A 26,782-nucleotide genomic window follows, 5' to 3' on the forward strand; every position below is an offset into this window, starting at 1 on the left:
GGATGGGTCTGAGTCCTGGGTCAAGGACAACGTCTGGTGGCGGAAGAAGGTGGGACTGAGCCCGGGGACAGAGGCTACGCCCGGGGAGGAGGGACAGGTTTGGGCTGAGCCCCGAGGTAACGTCGGTGCCTGACGGGGGGGCAGCAGCAGGACAAGGCTGACCCTGAGTGAGGGTGATGCCCGGGGGGGCAGGGATGGCACTGAGTCCTGGGTCAAGGACCGTGCCCGGGCGGGGGGGGTGTACATGGGGCTGATCCCGGGACAGGGCGATGCCCGGGGCGGGGGGGCAGGACGGATCCGAGCCCGGGTGAGGGGCAGCCGCGGGTCCCGCCGCCCGGGGCCGGCCCCCCGCAGCCCGCCGGAGCCCGGTGTCCCGCCCGGGTGGGCCGGGGTGGCGGTGACTCAGCCGGGAGAGGCGGGCGAGGAGGAGGAGGAGGAGGAGGAGGAGGAGGCGGGGGAGGAGGAGCAGCAACCGCCGCAGCCGCCGCCGAGCCGCTCACCTGCCCCGGCTCCGGCCCCGCCATGGCCCGCCGGGTCGCCGCCGTCCTCCTGCTCCTCGCCCTCGGCTGCCTCCTGGGCATCCTCCTGCTCTGCCTCGGCTCCGGGGACACGCGGGGCCCGCCGGGCTTCAAGGTGAGCGGGGTCGGCACCGGCGGCGCGGAGGGGGACGGGGGCAGCGGGCACCGGGAGCACCCCGGGCTGGGCGGCACCGGCGACGGGGGGGAGCCGCGCCCGGCAGCCCCGTCTGCGGGATGCGAGGCGCGGGAGGGGCTCGGGCACCCAGGGGATCCCCAGCGGCACGGGAGGCCGCCGGGGCCGGTGGGTCCCCGGGGCTGCGGGGTGGGGGTGGCAGGGCCCAGCAGCGAGCCCCCGCCCCCGGCTGCGGGGACACCCTGCCGCCCAGCCCCGGCGCCTCGGACCTGCGCTTGGCGAGAGGAATCTTTCGGACACACCGAAAGACAGGGGCGGCGCGTCTGGATGTGCCCCCCCCAGGCGAGAGCAGCCCTGGCAGCATCTGCGCCCGCGGCGCCGGCTGGGTGCCGGGCACCCCGCGCAGCCCGGCATCGCCCGCCGTTCCTGGGCTCCGTCCGCACCGCCCGGGCCAGCGCTGCCGGAGGAGAAATGCGCTGCCCTAGCAAAATGAGCTGCTTTTCTTTTTTTTTTTTTTTTTCTTCTCTTTTGTAAATTCAGATGCTGAAAGAAGTTCCCAACCAATTTCTTGTTGGCCGGGTCCCCCAGTTGACTCTTTTGCAGCCTAAGTCTTTTGTTTTAAAAAAGTCTTTGGGTTTTTGTTAGGGTTTTTTCTTTTTTTTTTTTTTTTGGTGACAGACCGAGCTATTCTGCGGGGAGCAGGCTCTTTGTCCTGGAAAATGGTTCATCCAAAACCCCCTTTTTCTCCTCCCAAGGAATTGTCTTGGAAACTTTCTGAGCCAGCCTGGATGCCAGATGTGCTGCCTTCTCTCCGGGTTTGTCAGATGTAATGAAGATTAGGTGGAGAGAACAAGCTGGCTTAGCCAAGATGGTACACGCTGCTGTTAGTATAACTAGCAATGATTAACTCTTTCCCTGTGACACCTTTCTTTACCGTGCGTTGCCACATGCTGAGGCATATTGAGCAGTACCCATAGCTGGTTTCAAAATGGATTTTGTCTCTTTGGACACAGGGAATTCGACAGATCGGTGCTGAGACCCCTGTGTGCAGCACTTGGGTCAGCCTGGGAAGCCTTTTCTCCTCCCGGTTCCAAGCTGGAGTTTTGCTTTGAAGCCAGGTGCATTCCCAGACATTTAATTTTTGAGCTTTTTTGTGCTTTTTCCCTCCCCAGGTGGTAGCACCTTCCAGTCTGCGGGCAGTGCTGCAGTTTGGGGCTGATAATCCCTGAACAATGATGTGGGTCCTGGCCCTGCTCTGCCCGAGGCTGTGCCACTTGGCCCGGAGACTTGAGGTCTTGCGTTGTCCCTGGATGTGCCACGCGCACGCGGGGTCCAGCGCGGTGTGTGTGTGGTGGGGCACTGCCCACCCGAGCTCGGCACCGCTGCCACGGCGGTGCCCGTTCCCGTGGGGCTGACGCCAGGAAAGCACCAAGGGGTTTGCTTTTGCACGAAGCTCAGGGCTGTTCTGGGGATGCAAAGCTTTGTCTTAGTCTAACTCAGCCCAAAATACGCCAGCGGGATTTAGAGGAGGCTGGTCCTGCTGCGGGGGATGCCAGGCATGTCCTCCCCACCCGCCTGGGCAAGACATGGTCCTTGCTGGTTCAGCCGATGATAGCAGCAGCTGCTGGGCTGCACTGCTGAGCTGCAGCTCCATGTCTTCCCTTTCCAGCTTCTTTGCTTGGAATATTGCCCTAAAAATACCCTGCATTAGTTATCTTGCTGCCAGAGAGACTGATCCTGGGAGCCCGGTTATTCCCCTTCCCCCGTGGGTCTGCAGCGGGGCTTACGGCCCCGCCGCCTGATGACTCGGGGCTGTTGCCTTTTCCTGACAACCCTTTTTTTTATTTCTTTTGGCAAATCTCTTCACAGGCCGTTATAAGGCCTGCTGGGCTCTTCCCCTGCCAGCCATCCCAGTGGAGCTGCGGCTCCCACGGCGGGAAGGAAACTCATCGTAACCCACCACGGAGCCCCCGGGTCTCATTGCCCTTGTGGGAGGTGGGAGGTTGTGGGACCAGACCGAGCCCCGCTGCACTGTGGGGCCACCCAGAAAGCCCATGGGGTGGGGGCCGGAGGCTCAGGCATGGCCGCGGAGGCGTGGTGCCGGGCTGCAGTGAGTTGGGCAGTTCTCAGCATCCCCCTCCGCCTCCTCCCCTGGGGTGCGGGAAGTTTCTGGGTAGAGCCAGGAGACCGAGCACTACTTGTGTCTTTGTTGCCCTGGGGCCTTTGGGGACATCGCCGCCCCCTGTGTCCCCTCTGCAGGGGCCGTGGGACGGAGCAGCCCTGGCTTGGGCTGGGCTGAGCGATGCTGCGGTGGTGCAGAGCCAGCAGGGCCATGGGTGACCCAGGAGGCAGCGGGTCCGGGGGCAGCACGGGGACACCATCCCGGTGTGGGGCCACACCGAGGACCCCCATGTCCCCTGGCCCAGCGGCATCACCAGGGTCCGCTCGGGAGGTTCTGTTTTTAGAAAAATCCATCATTCCTGTGCCACCAGGAGATGCTGCGTTTGGGGACTGTCCTACGGGCTGGGGCCAGGGTGACAAACACGTGTGCGAGGCCCCACCAAGCCGTGGGGCGCCGGCAGTCGAGTGTGCCAGGGCGGATGAGAGGGATGATGGCAGCCAGTTGCTGGCGCGGGAGCGTGCCAGGGCATCCCTGTGTCCCTCCAGTCCTCATTTCCAGCCCGCTCGTTGGCAGGCATGGGACACACCGGCTGGAAGAGCTGAGGGCAGCGCTTACACTGCAAATCACTAACGAGATGGGCTTTCAGCCGCTTTTCTCCCTCCCCGGGCTTCTTGTCTGCAGGGCCCCTGCAGATGAGCTGCCTGTGCCCCCGTGCAGCTGCGAGCCCCCGGCTTGGCCACGGCTCGAGCCCTCATGGCGGCTTGCTCTGCGGTGGGTGATGCGGTGGCTCCGATGCCCAGGCAGAGGGGCTGGGACAGGGACAGGGGCTGGGGCAGGAGCCGGGACAGGGGCTGGCACCATCGCAGCCCCGCTGTGGGTGACCCCATCCCTGATTCCTACGCGGGTGCTGGAGGTGTACGTGTACCCCCGGGTCTGGAGGAGGGAACGGGACCTCTCCTTCATCCCTGGGGACCCTCTTGGCTCTCCAGGTCTGCCTCGGCCCCTGGGTGCGCGCATGCCTGTGCACGTGGCTTCCACCCCTGCCCACTGCCACCAGCGCTGCCGGGGAGGAGCTCCTCCGTGGGGACAGGCCTGGGTGCGAAACCCTGTGCCCCCCGGCAAAGGGGCAGAGGGGGCTGGCGTGAGGCTGTGGTGGCTCCTCTCACGCTGGCAGCCAGGGACCAAGCCGCGGCAGCAGCTGGCCGGGCGCCGGCACTCCCTGTGCCTGGCAGCACCCGCTGCACTGCTGCGGTCCGTGTTGCCACATGTTATTACCTTGCCCGGGCCCAAGCGCTGCCGCCTCCATCGCCGGGGCCAGGCCTCCGCCGCTCAGGGAGTCCCACAGACCGTCCCTCGCCCACGAGTCCTGGGGCTGCTGCCCATCTTTGCCACCTCGTGCCTGGCAGGGATGGGCTCTGCCCGCCCCGATACCAGGGTCTGAGAGGAGAGACCCCCACCCCAACCTGCAGGCACTGGCAGCAAAGGGCACCTGCGTGGGGCAGATGGTTCTGCAACCTGTCACGACGGTGTCACTGTCACCCCACACATGACACCTCCCTGTGGGGCTCGCTCTGGGCGCGGAGCTGCTGCGCTTCCCTGGGCCCGAGCAGGCAGCGCTGCTGCTCCAGGCAGGCACACGCGCGGGCGCACGTTCCCATGCACACCCACGCGCGCACACCCACCGGAGTGCACGTCTGCGCAGACACGCATGCACCCGTGTGCACGCAAACGGGTCAGCGCACCTGTGCGCGCGTGCCCCCCGCGCGTGTGGGGCATGTCCCTCCCCGTGCACCCCCACGCCCGGGTCTGCACACGAGTGCCCGTGTCCATGCACACGTGCACACCTGCGGGCACACACACCACGTACACACACACGCACACGTGTGCACAGCCGTGCACGTGTGCACCCTCCGCAGTGCCACCCCCCCCGTGCCAGCTCTCCGTGGGGCTGGGAGCGGGGCCCAGCCGAGCCAGCCCTGGCGCAGGCGGGATCAAACCCCCCCGAACCAGGTCTCCCCCCGCCACTGCAGCCACATGGGGCTTCCCCTGCCCACCCTGGATCCAGCCGCGTGGCCACCTCTGCTCCTGCCTCGGGGTCGGTCTGTCACCCCCAGCTCTGCTCCCCTTGGGCCGTCCCCAACCCCGCAGTGTCGCACCGGGTGTCCCTGGTGCTACAGGTCACCCTCGCTCCCTCCTGCTCCGGCATTTCTTAGCCCCTGCCACCCCGCAGGGACCCCTGTCTCCATCCCTCTCCCTGGGCCACAGCCCCCCCCATGTCACCCCGGGGCTGGAAACCGCTGCCGGGGTCCCAGCTGTGCTCAGCCTCGGGTTGGGGGATGACTTGTCCATTTGGGGACAGCATTGTCACCCTGCTAGTGTTAATGTCACGCCAGGTGGTACCTGGGGTGGCACGGAGCGGGTGTGGTGCCCTGCGAGGACACCGGGGACGTCTCCGTGGTGTGCGCAGGATGCGAGGGCACATGCGTGGCAGAGGTGGGCAGGGGGTCTGCTGCACCCTCCCTGGGGACCCCTCGCGGGGATGCCAGCACCCACTCGTGAGGGCTGGGACAGCGAAGAGGACATGCCAAGAGGACCATGGGGTGGGAGCTGGCGGTGACACGCCAGCGGCCGTTCCCTGTGACAGGCAGCTTCGCTGAGGCAGGCTCAGCATCCCTTATGGCTTGTGCCCGCAGGGTGGTTGCGCATCCGTCTGGGGGTGCAGGGGGTGTCCGCAGGGCCCCGGGGCAAGTGGGCGAGGCAGAGGGTGCTGTGGCAAGGAGGGACTGGGGGGACACACGGAGCCAGGGGGTACATGGCCCATGGCACACTGGGCAGAGGAGGGGACTGAGAGCCCCTCAAGGCTGCCCGGGGCACTGACCCCAGCACCCAGCCCAGAAATGGCCCAAACTCGGGATTCTGCTCCCCAGCTTTGTGCTTTGGAGCATCAGCTGAGGGGGGGAGGCAGTCAGAGCCCTCCTCCTCCTCTCTGCAGCGTTCAGCATCACCGGCAGCTGCTCCCCCACACCAGTGCCATGGCACAGCAGCCCCAGTCTGTCCACAGACAGGGATTCTCCGCTGGCTCATAGCTTTTGGCACAGAGCATGTGGCAAGCCGCTGACAGTGAAGGGGAGCCAGGGGAGGCTGGGGCACGAGGTGGTGTCACCCATTGGAAATGGTCCCCTGGGGGAACAGGGGGTACCGCTGGTGTGGGGCCACGGGTTGATGTGGGAATGGGGGCTGCCTCTAAGTGCAGACCCAAGAGGTCCCTGCCTGGGCCCTGACGTTTCATTTCTGCTGCCCGAGCTGGCCAAAAGCCCACCCTGCAGCCACCTGGACCGTGGAGCACGCTCTGTGTCTGGCGGGGATGGGGATGGGGACAGGGACAGGACCAGGGCACCCGCCAGGCAAGGCTGGGGTGGCCCCCCGGGTGCTGGGCCGGGAGAGGAGCTGCAGGCAGGCGCGGGCAGGGCAGGCAGCAGGCAGAGCCGTGGTACACGCCAGGTTTAAGCCTCGAGCGGTTTCACCCCAGAGATGCTCAGCTGCTCCTCTCCCCCCCGCCACCTCCCCGAAATTGCAGCCTCTCCGGCAGCAAAGCAGCTCCAGCGGGGCACAGAGGGGGCCAGCGCAGGCACCCCGAGCCCACGGGGGACGGGAGGGGAGGCAGAAGGGTCTGACCGGGGGGGGGGCTGAAGGCAGCACGGGGCAGCCCCTCCCTGGGAGCTGGGTAACCTTGTTTGGCAGGAGGGAGCGGGGTTATTTATAGCTGGAGAATGGCCGAGCCATACAAGGGCAGGAGGGACGGGGTGCCTGGCTGCCCTTCTTTGGCAAGCTGCAACCCCGAGGGGCCACTCCCAGGTGTCCCCCGTCGTCCCCCCGCTGGCCTCAGGGACCCATTGGCGTGGCTGAGCACAGGAGCCCACTGGCCAGGAGCGATGCTGCGGGGAGATGGGAGCAAGCGAAGGGGTGTGCGTGGTGGGGGGAGAGCCTGCCGGTCTGTGCTCAAGGAGGCAAGGGGGTCCCCGCGCCCAGGAAGCCGGAGTCCCTGTGCTGTGGCCAGCGGTGTCCCGTGGTGGCTGGTGTCCCTGGTGGGGCAGAGCACCCGCTCCCAGCCGCAGCCTGCGCAGAGCCTGTGCGGGCAGAGGTGGGCAAGGGCCGGGCTGAGCAGCGCGCGCGCCTCTGCCGCAGGATGCTCCCGAAGCCGCCGGGGAGGGCACTGCCAGGGCAGGACCGGCTGGGCACAGCGTCGTTGAGCCCCAGCATCTTCCCTCGGGATGGGCTGGGGCAGCTGGGGGGGAGTCTCCTGCCTCCAGCCTGACCCGCTGCCTCCCCCCGCAGTATGGCATCGTGCTGGACGCCGGGTCCTCCCACACGGCCATGTTCATCTACAAGTGGCCTGCAGACAAGGAGAACGACACCGGGGTGGTCAGCGAGCACAGCATGTGTGATGTGGAGGGTAAGGGCCGTCCCAGAACATGGGAGCCGGTGGCTGGTGGCAGGGTCTGTCGGGTCCCCCGTGGGTAGGTCACCGTGATGGTGAGAACGCCCCCGCCATGCCCAGCTGCCTCCCTGCGTATTCCCCAGCGCAGGTGAGGTGGTGTTGTAAGGGGTCCAGCTCTGTTCCCAAAACCTCCCTCATTCCCCGCAAGGCTTGAAGCTGTGCACGCCTGTGGTTTATCTTTTCCTGGCATGCATCAAACCACCAGGAAACAATCCAGCTCCCTGCCTATCCCAGCGCGCGATGGTTTTCCACTCTCCATATAAGCAACCTTTGCCCGGCTGGCAGCCGGTGGGGGACGCGTCATGGGCAGGGAGATGTGGCTGGACTCTGGATGGCTCCATGCCCACAGAAACCTGCAGCACCTGCCTTTTGAATGGCCTGGGAAGGGCAAAGCTGCCCACTGAGCATCATCCCACCAAACACCCTCCCACCGAGCACCTTCTTACCACTCGCAGGGAGCAACGCTGTTTCCTCTCCGCAGGTCCCGGCATCTCCAGCTACAGCTCCAACCCTCCAGCTGCCGGGACGAGCCTGGTGCACTGCCTGAACCAGGCTCTGAGAGATGTGCCCAAGGAGAAGCACGCCGGCACCCCGCTCTACCTGGGCGCCACGGCCGGCATGCGCCTGCTCAAGTGAGTGCCTGTTCTGGCCGGGCCAGCTGCCTGGTCTCAGACGCTGCTGGGGGGGGGCCCTGCCATGTCACCCTGCCATCTCGCCAGCCATGGCAGGGGTGGAGACGGTGAAGGACAACTATGATGTCTCCCCTTTGCCAGGCAAAGCTCCGAACCCTCCCAGCTGCCTGGCTCCATGTCCCTTGCAGAGGTGCAACTGCACAACCCTGCCTGAAAAGAGGCCAGCATGGGGCCGGCACCGGGCTAACACACCCAGGCTTTTTGGCTAGCCAGGAAGAAAGTCCCCCTGCACCCATTGCCAGCCTGATGGGATGCAGTGAGAATAATTCCCCCCCGAAAGCCACACAGAGTCGGGAGTCGTGCCCCTCCTCGCTCGGGAGTGAGCACACCTCCATCCTTGCCGCCTGCCACCTCCTCCGGGAGAGACAAGGGGAATTAGCTGGGGGTTTTGGGGGCACATCCCTACAGGTACCCGGGCGAGGACCCACCTGCCTCCTGCCCCATGTGCCACGGTGGGGCTGGGCTCCGAGGGCCGGGCAGGCAGTGGAGTCTCCGCTGGTGGCACCCTGCCACCCTGCCACACTGTCCTCTTGCCTGCCCCGCAGCATTGCAAACCTGCAGGCTTCGGACGCCGTCCTCGGTGCCGTGGCCGCCACGCTGAAGTCTTACCCCTTTGACTTCCGGGGGGCGAAGATCCTGTCGGGTGAAGAGGAAGGGGTCTTCGGCTGGGTAACCGCAAACTACCTCCTGGAGAACTTCATCAAGGTGGGCAGGGGAGCGTGGCACGCAGCTGGGACGGCTGTGGTGGCCAGGCTGTCCCACGGCTCATCGCGTCCTTACGCCCGCTCCTGTCTTCCTTGCTCAGCGTGGCTGGCTCGGGGAATGGATCCAGCCCCAGAAGAAGACCCTGGGGGCCATGGACTTTGGGGGAGCTTCCACACAGATCACATTTGAAACCAGGGACACCATCGAAGACCCCAAAAACGAGGTGATGCTGAAGCTGTACGGCCAGGCGTACAAAGTGTACACCCACAGCTTCCTCTGCTACGGAAGGGACCAGGTCCTCAAGAGGCTGCTCTCAAAGCTCCTCCAGGTACCAGCATGTGCTCGATGGGGATGCCAGCTGTCATCACCCCGCAGTTGCCCCCTTCCCCTGGTGTTTATACAGTGGTGTCCCCCAGCCCTGGCTCTAGGAGACCCCTGCGGGGCCAGCTGCACACCTTTCCAAGCCAGCTTTTGGATTTTGCCCCCTGACCCTCTCCCATGGTCTCAAGGCTTCCTCCCACCCCCTCCATAAGGTGTTGCACCCCTCGGCCAGAGCCAAGATGTCCCAAGTCATCTTGAGATGCTTGTGGCAACTGCCAGCTCTGCATCCCTCTGCCCAGGCTCCTCCGCATCTCTCCGGCAGGGAAATGGAGGCAGGCAGGCAGCGGTGCTGGGGCTGCCACATGGCACTGGGGAAGCCAGGCCTGTGCCATGGCTCACGCGTCCCACGTGTCACTTCTCTGGCAGGCTGAGCGCTACCAACCAACTGTCCACTATCCCTGCTGGCCCACGGGCTACGACAAGAGCCTGTCGCTGAGCAGTGTCTACGACAGCCCCTGCACGGAGAAGGAGAGGCCCAGCCTTGCCCTCAACACCACCGTCACTGTGGTCGGCACCGGGAATGGCAGCCTCTGTGCTCTGCACGTCAGCAAGCTCTTCGACTTCACCACCTGCTCCTTCTCCCACTGCTCCTTCGATGGCATTTTCCAGCCAGAGGTTTCGGGAAACTTCATCGTAAGTCCTGGCAGGGAGTGGGGTGATCTCCTGGCTGCTGGGTGGGCAGGTGTCCCCAGCCCCCCGGCATCGCGCGGCAGCAGAGCCAGACCCTTGGCTCTCCAAGGGCGGTTCCTTGTGCCCGCAACGCCCGTCAGGATGGCTGTTCGTGGTGAGAAGGTTTTGCTCCCAGCCTGTCCCACAGCTGCCTCCTTTCCTCTGTCAGGCCTTCTCTGCCTTCTTCTACACAGTGGACTTCATCCGGACAGTGATGGGGAGACCCGTGCACTTGCCCAATGACCTGAAGGATGCTGCCAAGACCATCTGTGCCACGAGCTGGAGCGAGGTGGGCTCCTCGGGCATGGTGGGGAGGAGAGGGCTGCTTTGTGTGGGGCATCATCCGGCCTCTGAGAGCAGCCCTTGGAGGCGGCTGAGTGTCCTGGGAGGGTGGGTGACAGCTCCCAGCTGGGACAAGGAGAGTCTCAAGTGGGTATGGGCAGCACCTTGGCCAACCTGAGGCAACCACGCAGAGTTTCAGGTCACAGAAACAAAGCTCGGGGAATGGATCCAGCCCCATAAGAAGACCCTGGGGGCCATGGACCCCTTTCCTCTGGCTGCTTGACCCCTTTTCCCCTGCTGGCTTGACCCCTTTTCTCTGTCTCCCCATGTATCCCACCCAGCTGCTCCAGAAAGCCCCTAAACTGGAGAAGAGACTGGCGGATTACTGCGCTGTCAGCATGTTCGTTTATTTGCTGACCACCAAAGGCTACAACTTCAACAACCATTCCTTCCCCAACATTGCCTTCCAGAAGAAGGTGGGTAACACCAGAGCATGTCCTCATGCCATGATGTTTGCTTGGAGTTAGGCCCAAAAGCCCTGCAGGAGAGATGATCCCACACCGAGAAAGCGCCAAGCAATATGAGGGAAGATCTCGGGGAACAGGGGCAGGATGGGACTCCCTTCCTTCTGGGTGATGCAAAAAAAAAAAAAAGACCTGAGCTGGCTGTAGGATGGTCATGGAGTCAGGTCCTCCGGTCTTTCCGTGGCCCTTGAGACACCAGCCATCCCAAACAACTCTTTGCTCAGGCTTGTTGGGAAGTTAGCTCAGGGCAGGATCCCACAAGCCATGACATGGGCAGTGAGATCAGGACTGGCCAGAGCAGACAACATCCAGCTCCCATCGGATGAGCCCAGCTCAGCACAGGACGGTCATTTCTTCGTCTCTGGGCCAGCTGGACCCATGGGCAAGCAAGGGCTCAGGGTGCTGTGGACTCCCCCAGACCCCTCTCCTTCACTGGGTTGACACTGAGGTGGTCCCTGGGAGGTCCCTTGAGGCCCGTGGAGCTGGGTTGATCAGGGTGGTGACCATGCCATGCTCTTTCCACAGGCAGGAGAAACCTCCATCGGCTGGGCCCTGGGCTACATGTTGAACCTCACCAACATGATCCCAGCGGAGAAGCCCTCTTCCCACAAGAGCATGCTGTACAACTACTGGGTCATCCTCATCCTGCTCTTTGTGGTCACCACCCTGACGTCTCTGGGGACTGCCGTCTGCCTGCTCCGGCGCAGCAAGTCCAGCACAATCTAACGGCAGGGACAGGATGGGCCTTGTCTGCAGGACCCAGCACCATCCTTCCTGCTGGAGTCTCCATGGCCTGAACACTTGGGATGCAGCAAGTGCTCAGAGATGTCCTCCTCCATTACATGACGCTGCCTGTCCCAGAAGGAAAGCTTTCCCTTTTTGCCCTCCCCTTGCTTTCAAGCTGCAGAAAGGGGGTGGGGGTAGAAGAGGACCCTAACCCTGCAGGAGAATGGCCTAAAGGTTTCCCAGTGCTTCTCAGGGATGGACCCCTGAGCAGGCTTGGGATTTAGACATTCAGACCTGAGGCATCTTTCTGCCACCAGACCTGGGCTGGACTGGGCCAGTAAGTCCAGACAACAGCAGGATCTATGCTGATGTGCGTGGGGGGGTGGGGGGGGAATATTACGCTAGTCCTTATAGCTGGCCTCTCCAGCCTGTCCCTGGAGCATCAGCCCAGCCTCCAGGGGAGCTCTGGTCACCACCCAGAGCCCAGGCTGGCTTTCTGGCCCATGTACAGACCCCAGCGACCTTCCTGAGGGCCTGACCTTGGCCTGGACATCCACCAGCCATGGCACAGGGGCTTTGGGTAGAGGCTTAGCAACAACCAGACGTGGGGAGCAGGCAGCTTCCAGGTCCCGCTTCAGCAGCCAAACACGTTGCCTTCCCCATTCCCGTGGTTCCTAAGCCAGTCTCGCCTTTGCCACAGCCAGAGCCTCCTCCGTCCCCCAGCAATGGCACCCAAAGCCCCCGTGGCTCCCTGGTGAGTGGCTGTACCAGCCCAGAGGCGATGGGCTCGCTGTGGGAGTGGGATTTGAGCCCTGCATCGCCCCACGCCAGGCAGCTGGGAGGATGTGCCTTCACTCCCGATTGAGCAAGAACAGAGACACGCAAACATGCAGAAGGTTTGGGTTTGGTTGGTTGGGGTTTTTTTATAACCAGAAATAAATCTTTGTAACCTCTCCTACGGCTCTGAGCTCGTACGCTCTGCTAGCCTGGAGAATCCCCCAAGACGAGCTTGAAACCTCACTCCAGACTCAGGCCCCCTTGGAGGTGGAGGAGTTTCAACCAGCCGTGGTTGCGCAGTTGAGGTTTCCCAAGCGCAAGAGGCACAGTCAGCCCAAAAGCGTAAGCAGGCAGCGCTCAGGCCGACTCTGCCCCGTGCATTCACCGCTGTGCTCACGGCCACAGCCTCCGTGCAAGGAACACGTGTGGGGAGGCTCTGCTCCCGGGAGACCGGGTCTGGTAGCCACGCAGGGCAGGAGAGCAGCCCGCAGGGTTGGCAATTTGTTCGTGCAGTCGCCGGCAGCTCAGAACCACCGTGGCACGCAGCCAGCCGCACGGGGCCAGTCCCCACTCATCAGCCCCACGTGGAAAGAGCCTCTCGCCCCGCCGCATCCCCCCACACGCCCCAGGAGAGGAGCGGCTCCAGCGGGAGCTGCAGTTTCTCGCCGCCCTCCTTGTTCTCATCGGCGGCACGAGCTCTGCTCCCCGCTCCGGCCGAGCTCCCGCTGCGCTGTGCTTGGCTTAACCCGCCCGTTCCCCACAGCCTCTTTGCTTTTATCTGGCCTGGTGGCTGCTCCCCATCTCTCTGCACAGCTCGAGTGCAATTCCAGTTCAGATGATGTCCTGAGGCCCCAAACCCAGTTTCCTCCCCAGGCCTCTCATCTCCCCAGCACAGGGACTCCCTCCCGTGGCGAGGCTCCGGGACGGTCTCCAGCTCTCACACGGAAGGAAGCGTTTCTGGTCTCTGAAGCCGAAACGCTGCTGCTCTGCTCCAAGAAACCAGCTAGCTTCCAGAACCCAGGCTGGGTTTCCCCTCCTAAGAAATTCAGCTGCCCCTGAATCAGAGCTGGCCATCCACCAAGTGCAGCCGGTTTGCCCTAAGCATGATTTGGAGTCAGCCATTAGGAAAAAATGAAGTAAAAGAGGCCTTTTAATCTTCACATGTGCCCCTCTCGATGTGTAGGATTTGAGACAGTACCGTTCCCTTGTCGCCTGGTTACGGACCCAGACGGAGAGTCTGGGACTGGGCGGGTGACGTGCCCCGAGAGCAAGGTGGGCACTGCACAGAGGGGCTCTGGGCACACGTGCACCTCTTTGGGGGGCAGAGAGGACATCCCCAGAGGCCGTGCAGCTGCAGGACTCGGCTCAGACCCGTTCCGGCGGGTGAGAAAAGCCTTGCTGCTGCAGGGGCAGGGACACTGTGACTGGTTAGGCTCAAGAAAGAGAGCACACAGCAGCAGCTCTGCCCTCTCACAGCTTAGCCCAGACCCGTCCACGCCTGCAGTCACTTCACACCCAGTCAGACTGTGGGTGCCATGGCCTCAGAAGGACAAGAGCGCTCTGCTCCAACATTTACTGCAGAGGTTGGCTCAGGGTGACATTTACCACCTGCATCCCAGCTCTTCCTGTCCCACCACCAGCCTTTGCTTTGTCCACAACGAGCGCTTTCAGCTCGTGACTTTTATTGTGCCCCCCACGTGTGAAGTTTAGAGGCCACCTGGGATACGGTGCCTCCACCACACTCCCACTGCAGGATTGACTCATCCGAGCTCCCCGGCAGCGCTGCAGAGCCCACCAGGCTCACCGGCAGCACAGGCAGCCTGGGCAGGCAGGAAGGGGCGAAGCAGGACACGGGCATGGCGCGCTGTGCTCTGTTAGCTATTCCACAACGTCCCCGTACTTGTTCCTCCTCACCGGCGGTGCCACGCTCTCTCCGTCTTCTGGGCTGGGCAGATTTTCTGCAACAGAAAGAACATGCTCCCTGGACCCCCCGACTATCCTGGCATGTTTGCCAGGGCCGCGCAGAGAACCACAGAGCCCTGGTGAAGTGTTTAAAGCCTCTTCAGCTAGACCCAGCTTTGGGAGCTCATGGTACCAGTGGCAGAAAGAAGCAGCTGTGGAAACCACCCACGCCAGTTCTGCCCACTGGATGGAGCAACTGGGGCGTGAAGTGGTTTACTGCCTCCCCCTATCCCCTACCCTCTTCTTCCTCTTCCAGCAAACAAGCCCTTCATGCTAGCTCTTATGAATCCACAAAGCAGGCAGGGCAGCAGGCAGAAGTGAGTGCTCAAACCCAATGCCACCAGCCCTGCGCAGGTACCTGCAGCGCCGGTGGTGGACCGTGCTCTGCACGGGGAGACACAGGAGCCATGAGACCAAGGCAGGGAGCTCCGGCCGCCCTGGCACTGCTGCCACCCCAGCCCCTGCTCTCACCCCTCAGCTGCGGGGTGACAGTGTGGGACTTATATGGGGATTTTGGCAATGACGCAAAGAGTCACCAGCTTAATTACGAGGCAGAAACGGCAAATTGTTGCAGCAGGAAGAATCAGGCGCGACAAGCCCAGGGAAAGCAGCAGGGAGAGATGTGAACGTACCTGCAGGCTGAGACACCCTACCAGCCATGGCAAGTTCCTGTGGGGACTTGCCCGTCTCCAGGTAAATCCAGAAGTCGGAGCATTTCTGCGTCTCAGCTCTGGTTACCACGTAGCTGGCGAGGGACCCTGTGGCTAAAGAGACCAAGATGCTCCCAAGAGCGCCGGCAGCAATTTAGCCGGCATTTGCTAAGGGCAGTGGTGGGGAAAGCCACTGCCAGCTTCTGAGCTGCTGCAGCAGCCTGCGAGCTGTCCCTGAGCCCCTAAGGGCCATGGGGAGCAGGGATGCGACAGGAGCCAGGGGAGAAACCCCCCCCAGGACAAGGACAAACAGCCCTTCTGCCTGCAACTCGTCCTGCCCTGCGCGGAGCGGGATGTCTGGGCAGGGGCTGGGCCCCTCGCTCACCCCCGGCCAGCAGCAGGCTCCACTGCAGGCTGTACGGCAGCTTCTTGTTCACCAGCTTCTGCACGGCGAAGGCGGCTCCGCTGCCTGCCCAAACCCGGCCACCGGGGGCTGTTACCGGCACGGCCCCCGCCCGCGCCGCCCCCCACCCCCGCCCCCGGCGCTGGCTCCGGGGAGCGGCCGGGGGGAGCCGGGGGGAGCCGGACCAGGCCCTACCTGCCAGGAAGGCACCGATGCCCTTCATGAAGGCGTGGGACTGGCAGGCCGCGTACTGCTGCAGCGCCTGCAGGGACACACTCAGCGCGGGGCACCGGCCCCCGGTCCCCCCAGCCCCGGTCCTCCCGGCACCGGTCACGGTCCCCCCAGCCCCGGTCCCACCCCAGCCCCCAGTCCCCCCGGCCCCGGCGCCGGCTCCCGGCCCCGCCGGCCGAGCGCACCGGGTGCTTGGCAGCCACGCTGTCCTCCACCCGCCGCAGCCCCAGGTTGACCATGGCGGTGCTGGCGGCTCCGGCACCGGGGAGGGCCCGCAGCCCTCGCCCGCCCCTTCCGGCGCTGCCGCCATGGCGGAGCCGGCTGGGCCCTTCCACCTGCTGCAGGCCGGGCCGGGCCGGTACCTCTGCTACTGCCGGCCCGGCCCCGGCCCCGGCGGCACCGTCTAGTGAGTGCGGGGCGGGAAGCGGGGCCGGGGCCGGGGCCGGGCTGGGGCCGAGCGGCCCCGGCGCAGCCTGAGCCGCTGCCTCCCACAGTGTGACCGACGCGCTGGAGGTCTGGGCCGGGGAGCTCGGCGGCGGCCCGCCGCTGGACTGCGTACGTACCGGGGCCGGGGCCGGGGCCGGGGCCGGCCAGGCCGTTTCGGGACGTTCTCCTTCTCCTCCCCAGCGGTGCCCGCCGGAGGAGCACGGCGCGAAGCTGAGGTGGGTGCCGCGGCTGCCGGGAGCCGGGTGTCGGCCTCGGGGCCCCCCTCACCCTCTCCTCGCCCGCGCAGGGAGGCGCTGGGCCGCGGGGCCGCCGCGCTGAGCCTGGGCGAGGGGAAGGCCACGCTGCAGCTGCGGGAGGAGGCCCGGTGCTCGGCCCGGTGCTCGGCCCTGGAGCTCTTCAAGCTGCCCATCGCCGAGGCGAGGAGCCAGGTCCAGGCGCTGGTGTTCGGCATGGCGGGGCGTGTTGAGAGCCTGGAGAGACGCCTGGAAGGTCAGCGGGGGGCTTTGGGAGGGGGTAACGGCAGGGGGAGAGTGGGCAGCTCCCTGCCACCTTGGCGGTGTCACCCCCCCACCCACCCAAAGGTGCCCCGAGTGACCCGGCTCAGCCAGCAAAGGAGGAGGCTGTGCCTCCCTGGCCTTGCCCTGGTGGCTTCTCCCCCGTGGCCCAGCAGGCTGGCCCCCAGGGCTGGGCGGCAGAGGTGCGGCCACCTTTTTCTTATGCGGGATGGCCAGTTCCCAGAGCTGGCCAGGGTCTGCACCTGGCCGCCGCGGGCAGAAGAGATCCTGCGGGGGACCAGAGGACACAGTATTGTGTCTCTGCCCAGAAACACAACCTTGTCCCCATGGCCAGCCACGCCATCACTTCTGCGTGTGGGAGTCTTACAGAGGACTCTCTGAGACATTCAAGGCCAGGCTGGATGAGGCTCTGAGCGACCTGATCTAGTTGAAGATGTCCCAGCTCACTGCCGGGGGGTTGGACTGGATGCCCTTTAGAGGTCCCTTCCAACCCTACACATTTTATGATTTTAGGGGCCTAGGAAGATGCTGGGGCAGCGGCAGCCAGGGTGGGAGTGCTGGGAGGAGAATGTGGCTCAGCTTGGCTGTGGAGGGGAGGGAGCTTGCTGGGGAGGCCAGGGGCGCTGCGTGCCACATTGGGATGTGTTGTCACAAGCTCTGGCTTCTGTCTCAGCAGCAGTGGAGATGCTGACGTCTTCCTACAGCCCTGAGAAGAACGTGGCCCGGAGCCAGCAGCTCTTCCTGCCAGGTAAGCAATTGCCAGGGGGCAACCTCCCCTGGTGCCGCTGCTTGTTTGCCTTCTCTTCCCTAGGAGGCTGCCGGTCCTGTGTCCATGTGCTCTCCAGGACACTCGGAGTCTCCTTGGCTGTGGCTGCTGTCAGTCACCCCGCTACTCCGGCGCCCTTCCTGGCACAGAAGGGACCAGGGCTTTTGGGGTGTCTGGGGTGCTCTGTGCTCAGGTGGGACGCTGGGCATTGCCAGGCAGGTTGCTCGCCAGCCTCTAGGAGGCGATCAGGCTTCGCTGCCCTTCCAGACCGGGGGCCTTGGCAGGTCCGTGGTTCCCTGCTCCTTTGGGAGAGGAGACGGGGCTTGGCCCTTCCTCACCCGCCACAGATGCTGGGCCAGCCTGGCTGGGCTGCTGGAGGCTGACCCTGGGCCTGGAGGGGTTTGCAGGGCTGCCAAAGCAACTGGCTGACCTTTTGCAATCCCCGTCCTGCCTGACCCTGACCGAGGCAGACCCCAGCCCCAGGAAGAACAGGGGGGCTGGCTCGGCTTTGCCGGCCAAGAGGAAGATCCCGGGAGAGTCTCTCATTAACCCTGGCTTCAAAAGGCAAGTGCTGCCCCCAGGCTCAGTGCTGGGGCTGTGCTGCGCGGAGATCCAGTGGCCTCTGCTCTGAAGCTGTGTGGGAGTAGCGTGTGAGGCTTTGGGCTGTGATGCTCCCTCCATCTCCTTCTAGCAAGAAGGCGCCATCTGGAGTGGCCTTCGAGGACTCCTGACCTGTGCTGTCCCATCCCCTGGTGACAGCCCGACCGGAGCCTTGTCAGCCGCGTGTGTGGAGGAGGATTCCCTGCACCCTGGGCCTTCTGAGCCCCTTGCGCCCAGGGAGGTGGATGGGGCAAGCAGGACCCAGAGGGCTGGAGCCAGCGCCTGGCAGGCCTCAGCGGGCAGCAGATCCTCAGCTGGTGCGGTGGCGGGGCCTTGGAGGGGGACAGACGGGGCAGGGGTGACAGAAGTGGTGGCTTTTTTCCCTGCTGGCAGGGGCCACCTCTCTACCTCACTTGCCATGAATTGGTGGGGTTTTATTTAAGAATTTTGTATCACCATGTAACAAAAAGTTTGCCTGTGCTTAACTTGTTGCCAATAAAGGTGGTTTTAGCCAGTCGGTCTCTGGGGTCTGGGACAGCGCAGGTGTGTCGGTCCATTGTGCCCTTCTCTTGCTCAGGAGCCCTGTGGCTAATTCCAGCTGAACCCGGAGGGGCAGGAGCTCAGAGGAGTTCTCTTTCTTGCCGCCTTTGTGCCAGGGAGCTGGTGGGTGAGTGGTTAAAGCCTCCCCAGCCCCCTGGAGAGCTGGGAGAATGGGCCGGGTCCTTGCTAGGCGCTGGGAGAGGACTGTGAGGCTGGTGCTCAGTCCTGGGAGGGAGGAGGGCTGCTGGGGGGGGCTGGTCACTCCAGACTCAGGCTTGTCTTGCTTGCGAAGCTTTTTATTGCTTTCCGTGAGCTCTGATACATGGCTTGGGCTTGCCCGGCTTCACCCCCATCCCTCTCCCAAATCTGCTCCTGAGAGCTTCCTAAGGGTGGGTTCGGGGTGGGGGGGGGCGCAGTGCCGTCCGCTCCCCTCACCCAGGGTGCTGGGGGCCAGGCTGTGTCCACCACCTGTGCCACCCCCCCCGGCTCCATTCCCAGGGCTCTGTGGGGCTGTGCTGGTTCCCCTCACTGGCGCAGCTCCTCGGGGGCATCCCGCGGTGCCTGGCACAGCCCTGCCTGGGGATGCTCACCTGGCAGGTTGGCATGGTGTGCAGCAATGCCCACTGCAGTGCGCTGCCCTCTCTGTGCCCTGCAGCCCCCTGCTCTGGGCAGCTTTTCCTCCCCAGCCCCTGCCCTTGCCCTCAGCATCACGCACCGTTGGTACAGAGGGTGCCCTTGCATCCGTCCTGATGCTTGAGGGACCGCAGGGCAGGTTGAAAGGGTCCTGGCCAGGCAGGAAGGGTGGCACAAGAGGTGAGAACGCGTTTACGAGCTCATCGTGACACGGATTGCTGCTGGCACCTCGGGCAGGGGTGCCAGCTGGGGGAATTTGGGTGCCAGGGGCATAGCTCATAGTCTCTGCTCTCCCGAGCGCATGCAGGCAGGACTGCGGCGGTCGCAGCAGGACCGGGGTGGGTGCTGGCCTGCTGCCCGACACTGGCCCTGCGCCCACCTGGGCGTGTGCCCGGCTCACTGCGGCGACCGGACCACGGAGCGATAGGCTTGTATGATCTCCTCGCTGTTGGGGCAGGTGTATTTGAACTCCTTGGTTTCGTTGGCGCTGTTGAGGTAGCGCCACACGCCCCGCAGGTCCTTGGGGATCCCGAAGCGGCGGTAATGCTGGCACACGACCTTCAGGCAGAAACAGGGTGAGCCCTTGCCCAGCCCTGTGTGACCGTGGTGTGCCAAGGAGGGCCCTGCGGCCGGGCGGTGGCATTCATGGGCAGGAGCCAGCTGTGAAGGGTGGCAGGGGGCAGGGGACATCCCTGGCGCTGCATGACATGAGGGCTGGCGCCCAGCAGCGGACACCGAGGGGAGTGAGATCTGTGGGAACGCACTGAGCTGGGCAGGGGACATGGGGAGGGGGACACCGAGGTGACAGGGGGGTTGGCAAAGGAGCAGGGGGGGGTTGCTGCAGTCACCCAGGGGGAGGTGAGAGCATGGGGCTGGTGGCATTGAGAAGCGAGGGCAAGGGGAAGGGCAGGCACTGGGATGCCCCCGCTCACCTGAACGATGTTGAGCTTGGGCAGCAGGTTGCAGTCGGCTAACGTGAGCTGGTCCCCGTCGAGGAAGCGGCGCCGGGAAGCCCGAAGGTGGGGGTCATGGGCCAGCTCGTACTCCAGCGGGGCGCTCAGGTACTCGTCCAGCTTCAGCAGGGCCCGCAGCAGGCTCCGCTGCAGCGCTGCGGGAGTGGGGCAGTGCCCCTGGGTCAGGGCACGGCCCCACGGCGGGCACGGGGCCCTGCAGCTCCGCCGTGGCCTCCTACCAGCCTGTCCCCGTGCCCAGGCAGTGCCTGCCCACGCTCCCCCCGCCCTGCCCAGGCTGGCACCTGCCCCGGGGCCCTCCCAAGGGAGCCCTGGCGCTGCCACGCTGGACTGCGCGAGGAGCCTCAGTGCCTGCAGAGCCCCGGCTGTGGCCTGGAGCAGGGGAGGGCCGGAAGGGCTCAGGGTGACCTGGGCCTGGCTTCAGGGTGGTGACACCCGAGGGGTTGCATGGGGTGCCTCCCCCTCCCTCCCCAGCCCCCAGCTCCTCACCCTCATCCTGAGCAGGCACCGGGTTCTTGATGAAAGTGGAGAACTTGTGGAAGATGTCGTTCCCGGCCAGGCTCGACTCCCTGTACCGCGGGACCAGGCTGGGGAACCTGAAGGGACACGGGCACGGCTGAGGAAGGGGGCAAGCGCCGGCGGGCTCATGTGCTGCCTGCCCACCCCCACCCCCCGGCCTGTCCTGCCCCTCTTTGGCCCCTTGCCCCCTCTTGGGGCAGTGCCAGCCACTGACATGGGGGGGCCCAGCTTGTCCTCCAGGAAGTCCTCGATGGTGACGGTGTCGGTCTTGGGCTCGTCATTGTAGAGCAGAACAGGCAGCTGGGCACCTGGCGCGAAGCCCTTCAGCACGTCCAGCGCCCTGCAGGAGACGGGGACAGGCACTGATGGCCGGCAGTGCCCAGGGCTCTGCCCGGCACCGTCTGTGTGTACGAGGGGGTACCCCCCCACCACCCCCCACCGCCTCCCAGGCTGCTCCTGCCTCAGTGTGTGCCCATGGCAGCTCTGCCCTGGAAAATGCCCGCCAACCTCCCTCAGGCAGCGGCGGGCAGCTGGGGCGGTACAACAGGCTCTGTGCATCCCACAGCGCCCACCCTTCACGGCCCCTTCCCAAGGCTTTGGGGACCCACCCCCCCTCAATCCCCCCCAATCAGTGTGCCAGGGCAAGGCTGTCCCCCCCGCCCCGGCCTGTTGCCCTGGCCCCAGGGCTGGTAGCCCCTTGGGTGGCGGGACGACGACCACTCACCTCTTCACATCCACGGTGGTGAGGGTGAAGGGCACCCCTTTGAGCAGCAGCACCATGAAGAGCCGCTGGCAGAAGGGGCAGTGGCCCACGCTCTCCCCATCCTCGCTTGCCTGCGGGCAGAGAGGGAGAGCTCAGCTGCCCCTTCGCCCCACCATGGCCACAGAGGGGGCAGCGCTGGCCAGGCCCCCCCCACCCAGTGGGTGCAGGGCAAGGGTGGCAGGGCACATGTCACCCCTCCCTGGCCAAGCCCGGGCTGGCGAACAGCGCTGGTGATCCATGGCACCTGCTGCGCTGGGCAGGGTGCCGGCCCCCGCCTGCTCCTGGGGCCTCCGTGCTCCACCCCAGCAGCCTGTGTGGCACGGTGGGTGCTGGCCCCGGCAACCCCCAGGGGACTGCGGAGCCCCAGCCTGCCCCAGCCCTGCAGCACCGAGGGGGGCTGGGGCTTAGGGGCAGCAATGGCAGTGGCACCGGGGGCAGCGTGGCACTGGGCACCGGGGGTGGCTGTGGCAGGGGACAGCCCAGCGTGGCAAGGATTGTGCCGGTGGAAGGTGGTGGCAATGCTGATGGCTCTGTCACCCCCCCCAGGCGTGATCCCAGGCGGGCCCTGTCCTGCCCTGTGCAGCCGGACAAACTGCCCTGGCCGGGCAGCGCCTGGGACGGGCCCGGCCGATGCTGCCATGGCCAGGCTGCTAGGCAGGGGGTCCTGGCGTGAAGGGGGGGGGCACCCCAGGGTGAGCACCCACAGCCCCTCCACGCCACGGGGCAGGCAGCAGCGCGCTGTGCCCTGCAGAAGAGCCCCGAGCTGCCCTCCGCCTGCCCTCCGCCTGCCCAGGGCCCCGCAGCTGGGCACTGTGGCGGGCAGGGGTTACCCCAGCCCAGCAATGGCGGGGCGGCAGCCAGAGGTTCCCCCCCGGCCCCCATCACCCCCCCTCACCTTGACGAAGAGCTGGATTTGGGGTTTCTCGGCCATGCTGGGTGGCGGCTGCTGGCGGAGCGGTGGCTGTGGCGCGGGTGCTGGTGCCGGGAGCCGCGGCCCCTCCCAGCCCACATTCCTCCCCGGGGTGCACCCGCTCCCACCCACGCCTGGCCCCACGGCGCGGCTGGGGACGCCCTGCCGTGGGGCCCCGGCCACCGCTGCTGCCGCCAGCCCGCGTCCAGCAAGGGCGGCCCGCAGCAGCGCCAGCTCCTGCCTGCGCCCTGCGGGGCCTCACGCCCCCCCAGCCGGTCCCACCACCCACCCTGGAAGATGCCAAGCGCTGGGTACCGCCCTGTGTTGTGCCCAGCTCCCTTTGCCCATGCGCCCCCACCCCGGGGCACTGTGAAACACTCCCCCCCCGCCCAGCCCAGCCCAGTCCCCCCCAGAGCGCCCAGTCCTGGCGCTCCTGCCCGCCAGCCAGCACGCAGCCTCGCTGGCTCCAGTTATTTTTTATTTAAAACGATCATTATTTTCACATTTCATCTTTTTTTTGTTTCTTTTGCTAGCAATGTACAGGCTCCTCCAAGGCGTCCCCACCCCTCGGGGTGCCCTGTGCCCGAGGCTGTGTGTGGCATCGGCGCTGTGCCCGTGGCTGGTGGCCAAGGACGTGCAGAGGGAGGTGAGGCGAGAAGCGGGGCCCAACGCAACGAAGCGAATAGTGTTAAGGCAGCGGCCACCCCCACCCCGGGATGACACCCTCCCGCTCCCACCTCGCTGCCACCCTCGGGCACTCCATGCCCCCAGTGGAGTCTGTGCCTGGGCAGCCCCGAGCCTGGGGCAGGGAGGCCACCGCGGCCACCCAGGCTGTGCAGGCACACCGCGCTGGGGACACGCATCTCCATTGACCATCGAAAGCCACTGGGCACGGGGATGGGGTCACGGCAGCGGGTGGGGACAGCTCTGCGGATGGGAGGCTGGGGGCTCTGTGCCCGGGGTGCGGGTGCCCTCCCCGGAGCCCAGGGCAGCGGGATGGACGCGGGATGAGGACGAAGCCCTGGCCGGAGCACAGAGCATTGCACCGTGCCCACACTGGGGTGCACCGAGGGTGCCACCACCAGGGTCACAACTGAGAACCCAAAGGTGACACTGTCCCCTCCCTGGTGGCAAACGGCTAACCCTGAGCTGGCTCTTCCCCCAGCACCCACCTGGGAAGGCAGAGCGTGCCCAGCAAGGGAGCAGGGGGCCAGCCCGGGTGGTGGCTGCCCACCCATGCCCTCCACCCCAGGACCACCCAGTTTCCAGTATGCCGTTAAAAAAAATATGGTCTGAAAAATCTGAAAATAGAGCTTATCTCCCCCCAATTTTTCCCCTATTGAAAATACCGTATATTGTATCACAATCTATAGCAGGTGGCATACCAGACCGGTGAGACCAGGGGGCACGGGGACGGTGGAGGGGCAGCTGCCACCTGGGACTCTCCCTGCTCCTGTGCCCTCGAATGGGGCCAGGGCTGGCCCAAACCCGCCTCCTTCTGCACCGTGCTGCCCCGTGGCAGCGAGCCGGGGTGCCTGGGGCTGCCCACTTGCCAGTGGGCAGGAGCCGGCCCAAGGCCTCCAGCCGAGCCTGTGCCAGGGCGGCAGAAAGGGCAGCGGGGACACAACGGGAGCAGCCCAGCCCTGGGCGCTCCTGGGAAGGACAGGGGGGCTGTGCACGTCCACCTCAGGGGCCTGCCAAAGCCTGGGACGCCCACGGGGTGGCTGAGGGGGGACAGCATCACATGCCGCGCTGTCACCCTCCTCTGGGCACAGCTGTGGGCTGGGGGGGTGCTGCTGGGCTGCGGGTGCCGGGCACAGCCCCCGTGGGTGACAAGGTGGCAGGACCCTCTGCAGAAAGGAGGGGCGCTGCTGGCTGAGGGGGTGCCCGCTGCCAGCCCTGGTGACATTGCCGGCCCTGGTGACGCTGCCAGCTCCACCGCCGCGGTCCATCCTGCCCTTCCCACCACCCCGGGCCCCACTGACAGGTTGTGCCAGCGCCCAGCTGGGCTGCCTTGTCCTCGTATCTCAAAGCCACCACACTCCCAGCTTCAAAAGCCATCCTGGGCCTCTCCCAGTAGCACCAGTGACCAACAATAAGAAACCAGTGCAGGTGGCTCCTGTGCGGGGCCAGATGCTGAGCAACGGAGTGCCAGGGCAAGGGGGAAAAGCAGGGGGACACAGCAGAAAGGTGGCACAGCCGCAGCGTTGCCCAGCCGTGGGGGAAGCGGGAGGCGAGGGCAGGCAGGAGGCAGGGTGAGGGGCTCTGGGAGGAGGGACGTGGTTGGGGGCAGAGGGGAGAAACAGCTGGTGCCAGCATGTGAAATACCCTGTGAAATACCCCTCTGCCCCACCACGTGCCCCTCTGCAGGGGCACCGCTGCCCGGCCCCGGGGATGGTGGAGAGTGCCCGGCGTGGCAGGGCTGGGGAGGCCGGACCCCTCGGCTGGCAGCAGTGGGGCAGGCAGGACGCAGCCGTGGGCCCCGTCTCAGGCAGGCTGGAGGTGGCCGGTGACATCCCGTCAGTGACGGAAATCAATCGTGGGTGAAGCACCAGAGCTCCTGCCCCCACGGCGCTGGCCCCCGAGCCCTCCACCGTGCCAGGGACAAGCGCCAAGCCAGGGGTATGGGAACAAGGCGAAAGCAGCCGTCCTTCCTCTGTCCCTGCCAGGGCCGGGCCTGGGGGGTGCCGGTGCCCAGGGACAGGGGGGTCCCCACGGCCAAGGGTTCCCCGGCTGGGTGCAACATGGGTGTCCAACCAAAGGCACCACTCACAGGCCTCGTCCCCACCACGGAGTGTGCGGGGGCAGTGGCGCTGGCACCAAGCCGTGTCCTTCTCTTTGCAGTCTCTGTCCGTTGGCACGTGCTGGCTGGACAAGCCGGCCCGGGATGGTGGCCCCCGGTACCAGGCAGTGAGACTGTCCCGGAGCTGAAGGCCATCCGGCAGGCAGTGGCTCGCGGGGTCTGTCCAGGCCAGCGCTGCCCCTGCCCTGTCCTCCCTGGCACGCGCCTCCAGCCGCGGCAGCTCCGCTCGACGGGGCCAAGGGAGGGGAGAGGCCAAGAGGGTTCGGTGGCTTCACAGCCGGGGACGGTGGCTGCCCCCGGGGTCTCAGCACAGCGTGTCCGTGTTGAAGGAGAGCTGAGCCTGCGGGCAGAGACGGGCAGGGCTGAGGGGCTGGGCCGGGCAGGGGCTGTCCGCTCTGCCCAGCACACCCAGCGCTGCTGGGGCCGGGGTCTGGCCTGGGGGGGAGAGCGGCCCCCCTCCCAGAGAGCCCTCCCGCGTCCCCTCCATTGGATGAGACCCGGTGCCGTGGCACCCAGCCCCAGCGCCCCGGGCAGGGACACAGCTGGGACCAGGGACGCCACAGATCCGGGGACAACCTCTCACCCTCTCCTCCTCAAAGCTGATGAGGCCTTCGTCATCGGTCTCCAGGTCCTCCTGCTCCTCCACCACGAGGGCTCGCAGCTCCGTGGGGGCGGTGCGGGGGCGCAGCAGGCTCAGCACGCGCTCCAGGGGCGACTGCAGGGCGCAGCTGGGGCTGGTCTCCTGCTGCTCCAGGTTGTCGCTCTGCTTCTTGGCAAAATTCACAAACACCTGGGGAGAAAGGGGGAGGAGGCTGCGAGGGACCCCTTTCCGAAAGGGGGAAGAAGGTGTTTGCTCACAAGCCAGGGGGGCTCTTTGACCGAGCTTTAAACTAAGGGGCTATTACCCGGCTTGCTCGTGACAAGCCGAGGGATGATGCTCCGAGGTCTGAGGGATGGGTCACTAGCGAAGGCCCTCAGCCTGTTGCTGCGAGATGCGCTGGGTACGCTGCAGCACACTCAGAGTCTCATGGGGACGAGGCAGTGGCTCCTGAGGCAACGGGAACCAGGGGGGTCACCGATAAAACACCCCAGAGGAAGACCACGAGAAGAGCAGCAGGAAGGAAATGCAGCCGCTCCAGCCAGCGTCAGCTTCATGGGGCGCCCAGCCGAGGTGCCATTACACAAACGCTCGCAGCGTGGGGAACAAGCAAGAGGAGTTGGAGATGTGCGCACGCCTCCAGGGCCATCTTACTGGCGTCCCAGAGATGTGGTGGGACAGCTCTTACGATTGGAGTGTTGGAATGGAGGGACACAGACTCTTCAGGAGGGACAGAGAGGAGGAGGGGGTGTCACTCTCTACATCAATGAACACCTGGAATGCATGGAGCTCCACCTGGGCATGGATGAAGACCCAACAGAGAGCATATGGGTCAAGATTAAGGGGGAACAGAGGGGCAGGGGACATTACAGTAGGGATCTGCTAGAGGCCACCTGACCAGTACAACAGAGCGCATGAGGCCCTCCATAGACAGATAGGAGCAGCATCGCGTTCCCAGACCCTGATCCTCATGGGGGACTTCAACCACCCCGATATCTGTTGGAAGGACAACACAGCAGGGCACAAGAAATCCAGGAAGTTCTTGGAACATGTCGATGACAACATTCTTCAAATGGTAGAGGAGCCAACAAGGAGAGGAACTACACTGGAGCTTCTCCTTACCAACAAGGAGGGGCTGGTGGCAAGTGTCAAGCTCAAGGGCAGCTTCAGCTGCAGTGATCATGAAGTGGTGGAATTCAAGATCCTTCAGGCAGCGAGGAGAGCAAGCAGCAAGCTCACTGCCCTGGACTTCAGGAGAGCACGCAGCAAGCTCACTGCCCTGGACTTCAGGAGAGCACGCAGCAAGCTCACTACCCTGGACTTCAGGAGAGCACGCAGCAAGCTCACTACCCTGGACTTCAGGAGAGCACGCAGCAAGCTCACTACCCTAGACTTCAGGAGAGCACGCAGCAAGCTCACTACCCTAGACTTCAGGAGAGCAGAC

The 26,782-nt window shown here is 65.2% G+C and overlaps 5 protein-coding genes across 11 annotated transcripts in view; 2 read left to right on the forward strand and 3 right to left on the reverse strand.

The window, feature by feature from the left end:
- Positions 1-279: 279 nt before the first annotated feature.
- ENTPD2 (ectonucleoside triphosphate diphosphohydrolase 2) lies at positions 280-12,254 on the forward strand. Its single transcript, XM_063353112.1, has 9 exons — positions 280-633; positions 7,109-7,226; positions 7,753-7,903; positions 8,509-8,668; positions 8,769-8,996; positions 9,416-9,682; positions 9,888-10,007; positions 10,342-10,476; positions 11,050-12,254. The coding sequence occupies exons 1-9, from the start codon at positions 523-525 to the stop codon at positions 11,248-11,250; spliced, it is 1,491 nt and encodes a 496-aa protein (XP_063209182.1). The 5' UTR covers positions 280-522; the 3' UTR covers positions 11,251-12,254.
- A 136-nt stretch (positions 12,255-12,390) lies between these two features.
- TMEM141 (transmembrane protein 141) lies at positions 12,391-15,534 on the reverse strand. The gene is made up of 5 exons (XM_063353120.1): positions 15,459-15,534; positions 15,238-15,304; positions 15,025-15,108; positions 14,622-14,753; positions 12,391-13,985 (listed from the first exon to the last, which is right to left on the reverse strand). The coding sequence occupies exons 1-5, from the start codon at positions 15,510-15,512 to the stop codon at positions 13,906-13,908; spliced, it is 417 nt and encodes a 138-aa protein (XP_063209190.1). The 5' UTR covers positions 15,513-15,534; the 3' UTR covers positions 12,391-13,905.
- A 38-nt stretch (positions 15,535-15,572) lies between these two features.
- PAXX (PAXX non-homologous end joining factor) lies at positions 15,573-18,115 on the forward strand. 6 transcript variants are annotated; one of them, XM_063353117.1, is made up of 6 exons: positions 15,573-15,679; positions 15,768-15,828; positions 15,901-15,935; positions 16,007-16,209; positions 16,909-16,983; positions 17,693-18,115. In XM_063353117.1, the coding sequence occupies exons 1-6, from the start codon at positions 15,582-15,584 to the stop codon at positions 17,755-17,757; spliced, it is 537 nt and encodes a 178-aa protein (XP_063209187.1). In that variant the 5' UTR covers positions 15,573-15,581; the 3' UTR covers positions 17,758-18,115. The 6 variants fall into 6 exon arrangements, with proteins under 6 accessions (XP_063209187.1, XP_063209188.1, XP_063209185.1 ...); XM_063353118.1 differs by having other exon boundaries at positions 16,912-16,983; XM_063353115.1 differs by lacking the exon at positions 17,693-18,115 and adding an exon at positions 17,472-17,672.
- A 377-nt stretch (positions 18,116-18,492) lies between these two features.
- CLIC3 (chloride intracellular channel 3) lies at positions 18,493-22,234 on the reverse strand. Its single transcript, XM_063353106.1, has 6 exons — positions 21,923-22,234; positions 20,989-21,098; positions 20,479-20,604; positions 20,235-20,341; positions 19,707-19,882; positions 18,493-19,332 (listed from the first exon to the last, which is right to left on the reverse strand). The coding sequence occupies exons 1-6, from the start codon at positions 21,956-21,958 to the stop codon at positions 19,171-19,173; spliced, it is 717 nt and encodes a 238-aa protein (XP_063209176.1). The 5' UTR covers positions 21,959-22,234; the 3' UTR covers positions 18,493-19,170.
- A 169-nt stretch (positions 22,235-22,403) lies between these two features.
- Positions 22,404-26,782, reverse strand: part of ABCA2 (ATP binding cassette subfamily A member 2) — a 39,227-nt gene continuing 34,848 nt past the window's right edge. For both annotated transcript variants that reach the window (XM_063352627.1, XM_063352626.1), the window contains exons 48-49: positions 25,324-25,530; positions 22,404-25,080 (exon numbers count right to left, since the gene is read on the reverse strand). In XM_063352627.1, coding sequence (XP_063208697.1) covers positions 25,045-25,080; positions 25,324-25,530 — 243 coding nt within the window. In that variant the 3' untranslated portion in view covers positions 22,404-25,044. The remainder of the gene's footprint in view (positions 25,081-25,323; positions 25,531-26,782) is intronic.

This window comes from Chroicocephalus ridibundus, chromosome 15 (genome assembly GCF_963924245.1).
Source record: "Chroicocephalus ridibundus chromosome 15, bChrRid1.1, whole genome shotgun sequence".
NCBI classification, from domain to species: Eukaryota; Metazoa; Chordata; class Aves; order Charadriiformes; family Laridae; genus Chroicocephalus; species Chroicocephalus ridibundus.

Coding starts and splice junctions, on each gene's coding strand:
- TMEM141 (XM_063353120.1), bottom strand. CDS start 15,512: ATGGTCAACCTGGGGCTGCGGCGGGTGGAGGACAGCGTGGCTGCCAAG. Junction 15,305..15,458: donor GCGTGGCTGCCAAGCACCCG/GTGCGCTCGGCC, acceptor GTGTCCCTGCAG/GCGCTGCAGCAGTACGCGGC. Junction 15,109..15,237: donor CATCGGTGCCTTCCTGGCAG/GTAGGGCCTGGT, acceptor GGGTTTGGGCAG/GCAGCGGAGCCGCCTTCGCC.
- PAXX (XM_063353113.1), top strand. CDS start 15,582: ATGGCGGAGCCGGCTGGGCCCTTCCACCTGCTGCAGGCCGGGCCGGGC. Junction 15,680..15,767: donor GGCCCCGGCGGCACCGTCTA/GTGAGTGCGGGG, acceptor TGCCTCCCACAG/TGTGACCGACGCGCTGGAGG. Junction 15,829..15,900: donor GCGGCCCGCCGCTGGACTGC/GTACGTACCGGG, acceptor TCTCCTCCCCAG/CGGTGCCCGCCGGAGGAGCA.
- CLIC3 (XM_063353106.1), bottom strand. CDS start 21,958: ATGGCCGAGAAACCCCAAATCCAGCTCTTCGTCAAG. Junction 20,342..20,478: donor GACAAGCTGGGCCCCCCCAT/GTCAGTGGCTGG, acceptor GTGTCCCTTCAG/GTTCCCCAGCCTGGTCCCGC. Junction 19,333..19,706: donor CCAAGCTCAACATCGTTCAG/GTGAGCGGGGGC, acceptor TTCTGCCTGAAG/GTCGTGTGCCAGCATTACCG.
- ENTPD2 (XM_063353112.1), top strand. CDS start 523: ATGGCCCGCCGGGTCGCCGCCGTCCTCCTGCTCCTCGCCCTCGGCTGC. Junction 7,227..7,752: donor CAGCATGTGTGATGTGGAGG/GTAAGGGCCGTC, acceptor TCCTCTCCGCAG/GTCCCGGCATCTCCAGCTAC. Junction 8,997..9,415: donor TGCTCTCAAAGCTCCTCCAG/GTACCAGCATGT, acceptor CTTCTCTGGCAG/GCTGAGCGCTACCAACCAAC.